General features: G+C 39.2%; 1 protein-coding gene across 1 annotated transcript; it reads left to right on the forward strand.

Moving 5' to 3' along the window:
• The first annotated feature begins 613 nt into the window (after nt 1-613).
• On the forward strand, nt 614-11,274 carry LOC100668722 (mitotic spindle assembly checkpoint protein MAD2A). The gene is made up of 5 exons (XM_003410421.4): nt 614-842; nt 1,686-1,832; nt 5,055-5,175; nt 6,162-6,265; nt 6,947-11,274. The coding sequence occupies exons 1-5, from the start codon at nt 770-772 to the stop codon at nt 7,117-7,119; spliced, it is 618 nt and encodes a 205-aa protein (XP_003410469.1). The 5' UTR covers nt 614-769; the 3' UTR covers nt 7,120-11,274.
• Nucleotides 11,275-11,963: the final 689 nt, after the last annotated feature.

Consider the following 11,963-nt stretch of genomic DNA (forward strand, 5'->3'; position numbering starts at 1 on the left):
CATCATGATTAGTAAAGTACAGAGTTAGTGAAGAAGAGGAAGACCCCCAAAGAGATGGACTGACATAGTGGCTTCAATAATGGCCTCAAATACAGCAACAATCGTGAGGATAGCGCAAGAGCTGCCAGTGTTTCCTTCTGTCATGCACAGGGTCACTATGAGCCAGAGCCAACTGGAAGGCACCCTACCAACAACAGTGGTATCCCGCTCTAGAAGGCAGTGGCTTGGCTGCTCAGCATGCACTTGGATAAATTTCCACCATCCATCCGCTAGGGGGCAACATGACCAAGCATGAAGATCACAGGGGCCACTTTAGGTGCAGCTGGTAGGCAGTTCACAACTGTTTGAAAATACCTTTAAAACTCAAAATTCTGCTCCTTGATCGCTCAGTCCATAGGCGTAGCAAGCGGCCACAGAAGTCGGAATTGCCCATCTTCTCCACTCTGCCCCATCGAGTCTATCACGCGCACAATCTATCACTCAAGGACCACCGACCCAAACACGTGACTGAATCCGGAGTAGCAAGGCCACGTCTCCCGACCGCGCCTGCGCCTTTAGCCAGCTCGGGCCAAGGCGAGGGAGGCAGGGCGGAGAGGAAGGCCAGGGCGCCACTTCGTGGGGCGGGACCAGGAGATGCATCGCGCCTGCGCGAAGGCAGGACGGCGGGCTGCGACGTAACGTTTGAAACGAGTGGCGGGGAAGCGCTGCCGGAGCCGGGGCGTTCGCTGTTTGCCCGGTGTAAGGCGCGCCTTCGTCTGTGGGCCGAGCCATGGCGCTGCAGCTCACCCGGGAGCAGGGTATTACCCTCCGCGGGAGCGCCGAAATCGTGGCCGAGTTCTTCTGTAAGTCCTCCTGATGCGGGCCAGGGTTGGGGAGAACCGAGCCCAGGCCGTCCCGTAGGCCCGCGGCTCGGCTTCGGAGGCGGGGAGCCGGGATGGGCCGGAGCGGCCCTGAATCCGAGCCCTCGCGGCCCCTAGCCGTCTGCCGGCCCCGAGGAATCGGCGGAGAGGCGGATGCCGGCGCCTAGCTCGGGACGCGTTGCTAATGGTGGGGGAGAGGGCTGGGCGCTGCGGGGGCCGCCTCGCGGTGCAGCGGCTTCACCTGGAGCGGCTCTTTGGTCGGACTTCGCAGCCCCCTGAGACCTGGTACGGCTGAGCGGAGACCCAGTATGTGTTTTGACCCAGCCCCTGCCCCGCGTTGGTTCTGAGGCAGGGCACAGTTCATGAGACTTTGTCTGGATAGCATTGTCCCCGACCAGGCCAGCTGTGTGCACGACTTATACTAGAGCCTGGCAGGACATGAGGGAGGAAAAAGAGGAGAAGCTTGTCTCGAGCAGTTGACCAGTCGGTCCAAGCCTGTTTTGTATCTTCTAGCCATGTAATCTGAATTTAGTCTTGGATTACAATGAGGCGAAATGTGGCAGTGGTGGGTTAATGCATTTTGGCGTTTAATTTGTCCTTTATTGCCACGTGAACGCTTGTATTGCTTTCTTTTACCTAGAAGCAAGATTTTATGGACATTTAATGCCACTTCGTCCACGCCTACTCTGCCTTGAGTAAAACACAAGCAAACTCCTGTTTAGGCATTTACAGTTTTATAGCAAATAAAACCATAGCCACATCTAAATATGGTTTATTTTCTGTAGCTACAAATGATAATGACTTTAACGTTTCTTTTGCTTTCAGCATTTGGCATTAACAGCATTTTATATCAGCGTGGCATATATCCATCTGAAACCTTTACTCGAGTGCAAAAATATGGACTCACCTTGCTTGTGACTACAGATCCTGAACTCATCAAATATCTGAATAATGTGGTGGAACAACTAAAAGGTATTTAATAATTGAAAGCAGTTTGAGTTTTGCAGATCTTCTTGGATCCACATTTCCTGTCATCTTGGTCATTTTTCAGCTTCCTATTTTTTTTTTTTTTATATAGAAGTGTGAAACATGCTGCCTTCTGAAATAAACAGTGGTTTTCAATTGGGAGAAAGCATAGAGTGTATAAATTAAATCCTTTTCTCCACCACATTCTGAGCTGGCTGAGTATTTTGATGTTAGGAATATGATATGGCTTGATAAATGTCTCCATCAGCTCCCTAAGAAATTATTTTTGCAGTAATTCAAAAGTTATTATGACCAAATGGTATAAGATAGGACTAAACATAATTATGATAATGTTTGAGAAAATATCCACTGTAAATTCTTAACATGAACCTTTCTTTGTAGCTACTGAGATTTTAAAGTTATCGTTAGAGAAACAGCAAGGAAAATAAAATTGTATTAAACCTGCAAACTAAACTTAAAAAAAAAAGATCTACTAAGCAACAGAACACCCCGTACAGTTTTCTTATTTTTCACTTATTTCTCTTTATCTTTGTTTTTAATCTGCCTGTGACTCTCTTTTACCTGAACACTCAATTTTTTCTTTAGCTCAGGAAGGTGCTTTATTACCTGTTGTACCAATACTTTTTCTCCATCTATTTTTTTCCCTCTAGAATTTCTGATAGTTTCCCCTTCATGTTTCTCTCAACTTATGTTTCTCCCCATTTGTTCTTCCAAAATACTAGTTTGTTTTTTAGCAGTGGGCATCCTTTTTCTTTTGAATTTTTAAATTCAGAAATCTTTTTTTCATTGTTGTTACAGAATTTTTTCATGTTCAGTTGTAGCTTCATTTTTTACGATCTTTATTGTTTTTTTTTTTTTTTTCTTTTTTAACTTTGTGTTTTAATATGCCTTTCTGATAATGGACATCTGAGCTTTGTTAGCTTGATACCTCGTTCAAGCTACATTATTCTCTAGATAAGGTAGTAACATTTCCCTGCCATTAACATCTACATGAGTAAAATCCCTTGATACTTGTGCAGGTCTGCATGGTAGGATCTCAAGCAATGGTAAAAAAGTCAAGGAGAGGAAGATAGGAGTACAGAGTTTCTCAGCCTCAGAGAACTTATCCTTTAGTAGGTCAGTGCTATCAGAATAGCAAGGTTGGGCCACTGTTGGGGGTGTGGTAGCAGACATTAGTCTCAGGTGCAAGCAGGAAGCATGTCATTAGGAGTAGCCTCCCTCTCCCAAAGTTGCATCCAAAGTTATGGGTCAGGGTCAGGGCTAAATCTCCCCTAGGAATTCACAGGGCTATACCCAGGTGAATTGGCCTAGAACCTCCATAGATCTGTATCTATAGATCTGTGTCTTCATCTTAATTTGATGGAGAAGCAAGCATTGCCTAAGCCGCTGGTTCATTGGAGTATCTCTTTTGAGACCACACAAATGACATTCCACCTCAGATGTATCTAGACTCTGCTATTTAACTTGCTCCCTCTTTTATTTTTGTTAAAATGGAGGAATTATTCTTAGAGGCAAATTGTTATCTGTTTTCAATCCCTTTTTCAGCATTCTCAGGGACTTTATACTACCTTTTGTTGTATTTTCTACTTCTGTTTTGATTGGGATTCTTTCCATTGGCATCATCTCTCTCCAATTTTCAATGAAGAAAAATTGCTGCCTCCCCTAAATCTCCTTCAAATGACCACCCATTCTCCTTTTCAGAGCTAAACCTTTGATGGAAAGTTGTTGATATATGCCAGGGGTCCAGTTGGTGGTCTGTTTTGGTACTGCCTGCAAAGAGAACAGAGACCTAGGTGGCCCACAAAATCTAAAATACTCACTGATTACTAAATAATTTTCTGTCTCTTTACAGAAAACTTTGCTGACTCCTGTATATGCTGTATCAGTTTTCAAGGTTACCTCAGAGCTCAATCTGAGGCCCTCCTCTCACTTTATAATCTCTCTAGATGATCTCTGACATGTTCTGATAAACTTTGTGTAGTTGCCTCTTTATATCTAACCCAAATCTCTCCTAACTCCAAACCTGTATACCCAGCGGCTTTCTTACGTAGCTATCCTAGAGATACTTCCGACTCATCGTATTGAAAACTAAATTTAAGGTTATCTCCAAAATTGCTCCACTTTCAATTCCCTTTCCTAGCAGTGAATGGCTCAACCATCCAACCGGTGATATAAAACAGAAACTTGGGAGCTATTCCTGACTTGTTTCTCTTCCTTACCCCCATAGCTAATCCTCTAAGTTTTGGTAAATTTCACCATGAAATCCCTTGAATCTGTCTACATCTCCAATTCTACCAGTATATCTTCCTACATGCTTTCATTATCTCATCTTGCTTAAACTACTAAATGAATTAATTAGCGTCTAAAAACAAAAATCCAAACGCATTGCTGTTGAATCAATTCCAACGCATATGGAACAACTCATAGGACAGAGTAGAACTGCCCCATAGGTTTCCAAGGAGCAGCTGCTGAATTTGAACTGCCAACCTTTTGTTAAACCACCTTTTGGTAAGGGAGTAAGGGATCTACACTAATGTCTAGATCCCTTATAATCAATTTTCAGAATGATAGTTTTGAAATGTAAATCTAATCATGTCCTGCTTCAAACACAGTGAGGACTTCCCTGGTTCTTGAGGTATAATTTCTTCATTTGGCCCACATGGCCTTGTATGGTCTGGCTGCTGTTTATCTTTCCTGCAGTTGTACTGGCTTTCTTTCAGTCCTCTGGTCACACGCTGTTCCCTATGAGTACTTAAGGCCTGTACCTTTTTCCTTCTCCTTTTGCATATTTAATACTGTTTGATTCTTAGAGCTTAGCTGAAGCCTTCCCTGAGCTCCCACAGTGGGCCAGTTTTTCCTATTTAAATGCTTTTCGTTGTACCGTTTATCCTCCATAGCAGTCACCACAGTTGTAATTTCACATTTGTTGGTGTGATGATTAGATCGATGCCCATCTCCTACACTCCTACCTTGGTTGTGAATGAAAATATCTCATGCTCACTGTACCCTCAGCAGCGAGTACTATACTAGAATGAGAATTTGAAAAGAGGAGCTAGATTATTGATGTGATAAGTTTTCTGAGCAGGAGGGAAGGGTTACAAAATACCAGTGGCGGGAATTTGCCAAGGATAGGACGAGAGACCTGAGAAGGTAAGAGTTGCTTTGCAATGCAGTGGACCAAAAAACATGCCTTGTTATGTGTTACAGAATGGTTATACAAATGTTCTGTTCAGAAACTGGTGGTAGTCATCTCAAATATTGAAAGTGGTGAGGTCCTTGAAAGATGGCAGTTTGATATTGAGTGTGACAAGACTGCAAAAGATGACAGGTAAGTGTGAAATGATTTTTGCTCTGATAAGCCTTTTCCAAAAACTTGTTTTCATTACTAAACGAGTTCCAAATATATTGAACTAGTTTCATGTAAAGTAAATTGCATAAATTGTTTCTACTGTCAGTTTAATCTTTAATCTCCTGTGGAAAAGAATTGTGCTCAGTTCAGCACATCACTGATTTGTGTAGATAGTATTCTCTGACCTAAGCATTGAGTTCTAAACTTCAATGTTTATGGTAGTGTACTCAGAACTCTACAAGACACACTAGATGGGGCATTTAAGGAATGTACTTAAATCTAAGGGATTTTCTTAGACTCTCCCCCAGTTAAAGATGTGACTGCTGTATTTCCTTTAATGTCATGAACTTGGTAAGACATGTTCAGTCGTAAGTGACTGAAGGCTCAAGACTCCTGGATGGGAAATGCCGATCATTCTCTGCTGATATCTAGCATTGTCCCAGACGTGCTTATCTGCCAACTCACAACCATAGTTATGTCTCATAATGAAATGTACTTCGCTCCTGAAGGCTTTACTTCAGGAAATTTTTAGATGGTAAAAATAATTTGACATACAACTTCAATATTTTATTTGAAGTATTTGGGAGTTAGACTTTAGACATTTCTAAAATCCGAAATGATAATGCCGACTAAATATTTTCGATTTTGCCTGTTATTTTAAGAGATGCTGAAGTTTTCCTAACTTAAAGAGGTTGGGAAATTTTCTAGTCATCTGATAATAAATGGTATGATGCTGATCCTAAAAGATGACTGAAAAGATAAATGAAATAAATAAGAATATTAAAGCTACGCCTACTAGGCTGTAGGTCCTAAAATACTTTTATTCATTATTTTTTAAACTGTTCTTATTGCATTACACATTTGATTTCAGAAGCACTTAAGCAGGTAAATACTCTTAGTTACTAAGAAGTTTTAAATAATTTGTTGAAACCTGAAATCCTTGAATTGATTTGTTTTCTTTCTAGTGCAGCCAGAGAAAAGTCTCAGAAAGCTATCCAAGATGAGATCCGTTCAGTGATCAGACAGATCACAGCTACAGTAACATTTCTGCCGCTGTTGGAAGTTTCCTGTGAGTATTTACATAGCTTCTCATTCATTTAAAGTTGTAATGGGGAAAAGACTAAGCTACTGTTCAAGAATCACCCTTTATTCAGTTTTTTCTTAATTATCAGTATCTTATGATATAAATGTGAGATAAAGCATTGTAAAGCAAAAGGTAAAGATTGGGAAATTGCAAGGGAAAAAAATGAAAACTTTCACAATACCCATTCTGGTGTAATTCCTTTTGCTATTTTCTATGTGTTATTAAGATTTTAGCTGTTAAATTGTGTTTTGCTTTTCAAACTTAGTTATTCCTTCATTCATCAGATATTTACTGAATGCCTATTATATGCCAGGCAGTGGTCTGGGTACTGAAACATAGCAGTGAATAAACCAAGACGTTAGCTCTCCTATGGATTACATTACTTTCATTTTTTTTTTCCATGTAATGATACACTTAATACAATGTTTTTAAATGATTTTCTTTTAAAAAAAAAAAAAAGTCCTACATTTTTCATGAGATATGGTAGAACGGTGCAATACTTTCTGTATTAAAATACATTTTCATTGATGAACAGAGATTAACTAATGATTAGAGAGCAAGCTAACCTATCCTAACACTATATGGGTGGTTCAAAAGGTAAGAGAGACCTGGATGGTTATTTTACATTTGAAAAAATAGTTTAATGTATTTTTATCCCCAATTTAGGTTCGTTTGATCTACTGATTTACACAGATAAAGATTTGGTTGTACCTGAGAAATGGGAAGAATCAGGACCACAGTTCATTACCAATTCTGAGGAAGTCCGTCTTCGTTCATTCACTACTACAATCCACAAAGTAAATAGCATGGTGGCCTACAAAATTCCTGTCAATGACTGAGAGATGAGCTGAGAAAAATAATGTACTTGCAATTCTCAAATGTGTTTTCCTGAAAGGAAGTCAACTACAAGTTGATATGTTTTATTTCGCTGGTTAATTTTTAGGTGGGGAAACAACATTATACCCTACTGAAGTGTGCATCATCCATTTTTTGTACCTGTTTAATGTTCCGTGGAGTTGACATCATGAATTTGAGGAGATGATGGCATTATCCCCTCATGAATGTATTTGGCTAAATAGATGAGCACAAAAGCATGTTGCACGTTGTCCAAAAGGGAATCAGTGTTCTAATGTCCGTTCTTTTGAAGGTGGCAACGGTAGTTGGAAAAACTTTAACTATAAAGCTAAATAACTTCCTAAATCAGACATTTTGGTCAAGTAGCTTGAGTCAGAATATAGGTAGGGTGATATTTAATCGTAAATTACAGCAAAAGAAACCTGGATATTCAGAATCTTTGTTTAGATCCTGAAAATAACTAATATAATCCATAGGTCAAGAAATATTGAGGTCCTTCCAGCATTTTTTTAGATACAAAGTTCCCATGTTGAAAAAATTTCCGATTATTTGACTTTAATTTATATGACTTTACCTGTGAAGCTATGAGTGTTTCTACTGTTTAATTTCCTGTAATAGAGAACTCTTTGAAAATGTCCTTTTATGTTTGATAAAAATCAAGCTTTTAATGACAATTGTGAAATAAAGTTAAATTTAAATTTGTTTTAAAATATTTTGATATTGGTGTTAAATGGTAGCTAGGATGGGTTCAGTATTGCAAATGATTTTTTTGTGTCACCTAGGCTATAGGTCCAAAGCATACAAAGGCAAGGAAATCTTGAGGTACCTTGAATCTATTGTTTGATTATACCACTTTAATCTCATAATAATCGACTTAAAATAAACTTTGGTTGTTTGTGTAAAAAGAGATATGCCACTTGGAATTAGTTCAGTTTAGCAAATGTTGGATTGTGGTACCTTTAGGAGTCCCTGGGTGGCGAAAAAATTAAGCACTGGACTAGTAACGAAAAGTTTGGTGGTTCAAACTCACCTACAGGCAACTCATAAATAAGGCCTGGCAATCTGCTTTCAAAATTTCACAGCCTTGAAAACCATGGAGCAGTTCTACTCTGTGTACAGTGGGTTGCCATGAGGTAAAATCAACTCGAGGGCAACTGACAATAACCACAAAGTGCCTTTCTACACTCTTAGCCTTACCTTCTTGACTTATGTGTAAGATTTCTCACTATATCCTTAATATAGCCTTTTTTTACTGTCAGCTTCGTAATCTTTCTATACTTAGACAGCTTGCTTATCCCTGTGCCTGCATTAATATCATCATCAGGTGTGTTCTATCTAGTTCCCACCTATTTTTCCAAGGTCAATTTATTGCAGACTTCAAAGAAGTCTTTTATAATCTGTATTCTAAATCTCATCTCTCTTGTAGCGATTAAATTTATTAAGTTGCTACAGAGTCCATTCAACATGGTTCTCAGCTCTTATGTACTAACTCATTTAACTTTCACTTTTAAGTGAATACACATAGCCTGTATCCGTTTATTCAAAAATTACATTTTGAACATCTGTTAATGTGCAAAACTACTGTGTTACCAGTGCCAGGATGAATGAAACAACGTTCTGGCCTTTCCAAGCTTAAAATCTTAGGAGGCAAAGGAAAATATATTGCAGAGGACCATAAAGTAGCCACACATGTCATTTAATTATGTATTTCTTTGTCTTCATTAGGTCACCTGATGAATCATATCTTCTTAATCTGATTGCATGCTTTCTAAGAACAAAGTGCATTGTCTTACATTCCTTCATCTCAGTGCTTGGCAAATAGATGCCACTATTTGATGCTGGTTAGCTGTTAAGAAAGCCCATACCCTAAGGAGCTGTCAAAGCTCCCTTAATGAGGCCCAGGTGGCTAGAAAGGGTTACCTGCAAGTCTGTTTTCCTGAATAAGAAAAATAATAATGCAGAAATGGAAGCATTTTTGAATTAGGCATAATCAAAAGTCTCTAGGTTTCCAAACAACATATAGTTTAATACAAAGTGGACACTATTAAAATTAAGGCATTCATTTGAATTCTTGGACAGTTCATAACCTCTAACATTTGAAATACAGGTTGAGAAGGGAAGCAGAAATAAAACATTGGAATAAATAAGGAGAGATGAAAATTCTGGTTGTATTTTTAGGTAGTATGTTTGAAAATCTTTAAAGAAAGCAAGGACTGTTTAGCCTTCAAGAAGCATTGAATGCCTATGTAGTAAACAATGGAAATGATAAATAAGATACGGTTCTTCCCCAAAAGGAGCTCACATATTACTGATCACACTAAAATTTCAGGCATTCATGTCTTTATTTGGCAAATTAAATGATCTTGTTTTAATTTGTGATTTAGTATAGCACTGACTTCTTTCTCCTTTAAGAGACATCTCCAGAAATTAATGCTGTGGATTTTAATGTTTCTCGTTCAAAGTAGTTTTAATGATAGGAGCTTCTGTCCTATGGTCTGTAGCTGCAACTCTGTAGTACCAATTCTGCATCAGGTAAGCTCTTGTTTTGAAAATAAAAGCTGGTTTAGGGAAGGTTTAGTGGAAGAATGTTAACTGCATAAGGAATCAAAGGCTGAAAACCTGAGAAGTAGGGCAGCTTTAGAGTTCTCAGTGACAGAAACTGGATTCTATATTTCTATGTAATAAATAGACCTTTCCCCAAATGACCTTGCTTGATGAATTCCAGAAAAATGTCAGTGGAAAGTTTTGCCTTTCAGTTTGAGAATAAAGAATATAAAACTCTGAAATCACATTTTCAAAGGTTCAGAATATATTTCAGTCTCTTCATCTCAGCTAATACTGTTAACAGAGTTAAATTTTTCAATTTTACATTTGCATGACACTGTTTACTGTTGTAGGGTTCTAAAGACCAGGCTATGTATCACTTAAGAAATAAACATCTTGGAGTTGAATAGGAGTCAAGCTATGAGCTTTATTAAAGAGAGATGAGAAAACAGCTTTGGTCTATGACTTCAATTCGACTTGTCCCAATTCTACCCCTTTAGGCGTACCTTAGGGGAAGACATTTAAAGCAAAGAGCTGTAAGGATTGTGACAGGCTTCTACACCATTTTAAGCAGAGACATGAAGATTCCAAGAGTCTGGTGGGCCTCTAGACCTGGCCTAGACTCTGATTCAGTTTTGCTTACCATAGGTAGAGGAATGAAAACATGTTCCCGTTGAGCCCATCAAAGTCTGAAATAGAGCCCAGAAGGGACTGAGCTACACCTGGTCTCTAGGATCCTTCTCCTAGTGTCTTCAGTCTGAGAAGTCAAGCCTTCGTGGGAATGTCCAAGCAGAGGTATAACAATCTCACTTATTAGTTGGCTTTTGCTGCATAGTAAAGAGCCATGGGGTATCAGTAAGCTCTTATTCTCACAAGTCTACAGGTTAGCTGAAGTTGTTGTGTTCCACATACCTCATTCTACCATCAGAGGGGCAGTGACTAGGTAAGACTGTTAAGGCTTAACTTCAGAACCTTCATACTGATGTTTCTCCCACATTCCCCTAATGAAAGCAAGACTCATGGCCAAGCCAAATATCAATGGGCAGGGGATGATACATGGAGGCGAGGGAGGGGAAACATGAAAGCAATCTGATAAATCAGGGGTTGACAAGCTTTTTCTGTAAAGAGCCAGATAGTAAATAGTTCAGGGTTTGTAGGCATCTGGTTTCTGTTGCACCTACTCAAGTTTGCCATTGTATCTCAAAAGCACATGTAGACAGTACATAAAGAAATGAGCCTGGCTGTGTTCCAATACCAAAAACCAAGTGATGAGCAGGATTTGGCCTGATGGTTGTAGTTTGCCTGTAATAGATCATAGTTTGTTCTTTGGTCACAAATATTAAAACCCCTCCCTACTTCTGAGAATTCTATTTTGTGATATTTATTTAAGGCTCACATGTAAAACAATATCATTTGTTATCTCCATCCTCAGTATCTCAAATCATATGGCAAGTCTTCCTATTTTATCTTAATTCCATATTCTCTGAAGCACAAATCAAGCACAAAATTCTTCAAGGTATTTATTGCCCAGGACACACCATAGTAAATTTTGATATGAAAACTTGGGAAGTGACTTCCATGCCATGTTGTTGTTGTTGTTGTTAGGTGCCATCAAGTCGGTTCCGACTCATAGCGACCCTATGCACAACAGAACAAGACACTGCCCTGTCCTGAGCCATCCTTACAATCGTTTTTATGCTTGAGCTCATTGTTGCAGCCACTGTGTCAGTCTACCTCGTTAAGGCTCTTCCTCCTTTCCGCTGACCCTGGAACTCTGCGAAGCATGATGTGCTACTCCAGGGACTATCCCTCCTGACAACATGTCCAAAGTATGTAAGAATGCAAAGAATGGGAATTCTATGCCATACAATTGTGTAAAAAGAGACTCAGCACAGCGTAACGACTCTCTACCTGCATTTTCAATCATTCTTTTCACTAAAGTTGAATGCTTGATAAATGTTTATTCTTTTTATTATTAGAGTTTTAAGTTTCTTATGGAAGCCCTGGTGGCGTAGTGGTTAAGAGCTATGGCTGCTAACCAGAAGTTCGAATCCACCAGGCGCTCCTTGGAAACTATGGGGCAGTTCTACTCTGCCCTCTGGGGTGGCTATGAGTCGGAATCGTTTGGATGGCAACGGGTTTGGGTTTTTTTTTTTTTTTTTCTAAGTTTCTTATGTTTATTAACCTCCCATATATTTTTAGAATATAGACCACCCATCAATTATTAGCACAATTAGATATCATCATAGACATTTTTTTCTTCACCTTTATGTTTTCATTTGGA

Source organism: Loxodonta africana, chromosome 5, assembly GCF_030014295.1.
Source record: "Loxodonta africana isolate mLoxAfr1 chromosome 5, mLoxAfr1.hap2, whole genome shotgun sequence".
NCBI classification, from domain to species: domain Eukaryota; kingdom Metazoa; phylum Chordata; class Mammalia; order Proboscidea; family Elephantidae; genus Loxodonta; species Loxodonta africana.

What these genes read in the sequence shown, in the direction of transcription:
- LOC100668722 (XM_003410421.4), top strand. Translation starts at nt 770, where the DNA reads ATGGCGCTGCAGCTCACCCGGGAGCAGGGTATTACCCTCCGCGGGAGC. An exon ending in AATCGTGGCCGAGTTCTTCT is followed by an intron (nt 843 to 1,685) that starts GTAAGTCCTCCT and finishes TTTTGCTTTCAG; the next exon opens with CATTTGGCATTAACAGCATT. An exon ending in TGTGGTGGAACAACTAAAAG is followed by an intron (nt 1,833 to 5,054) that starts GTATTTAATAAT and finishes TATGTGTTACAG; the next exon opens with AATGGTTATACAAATGTTCT.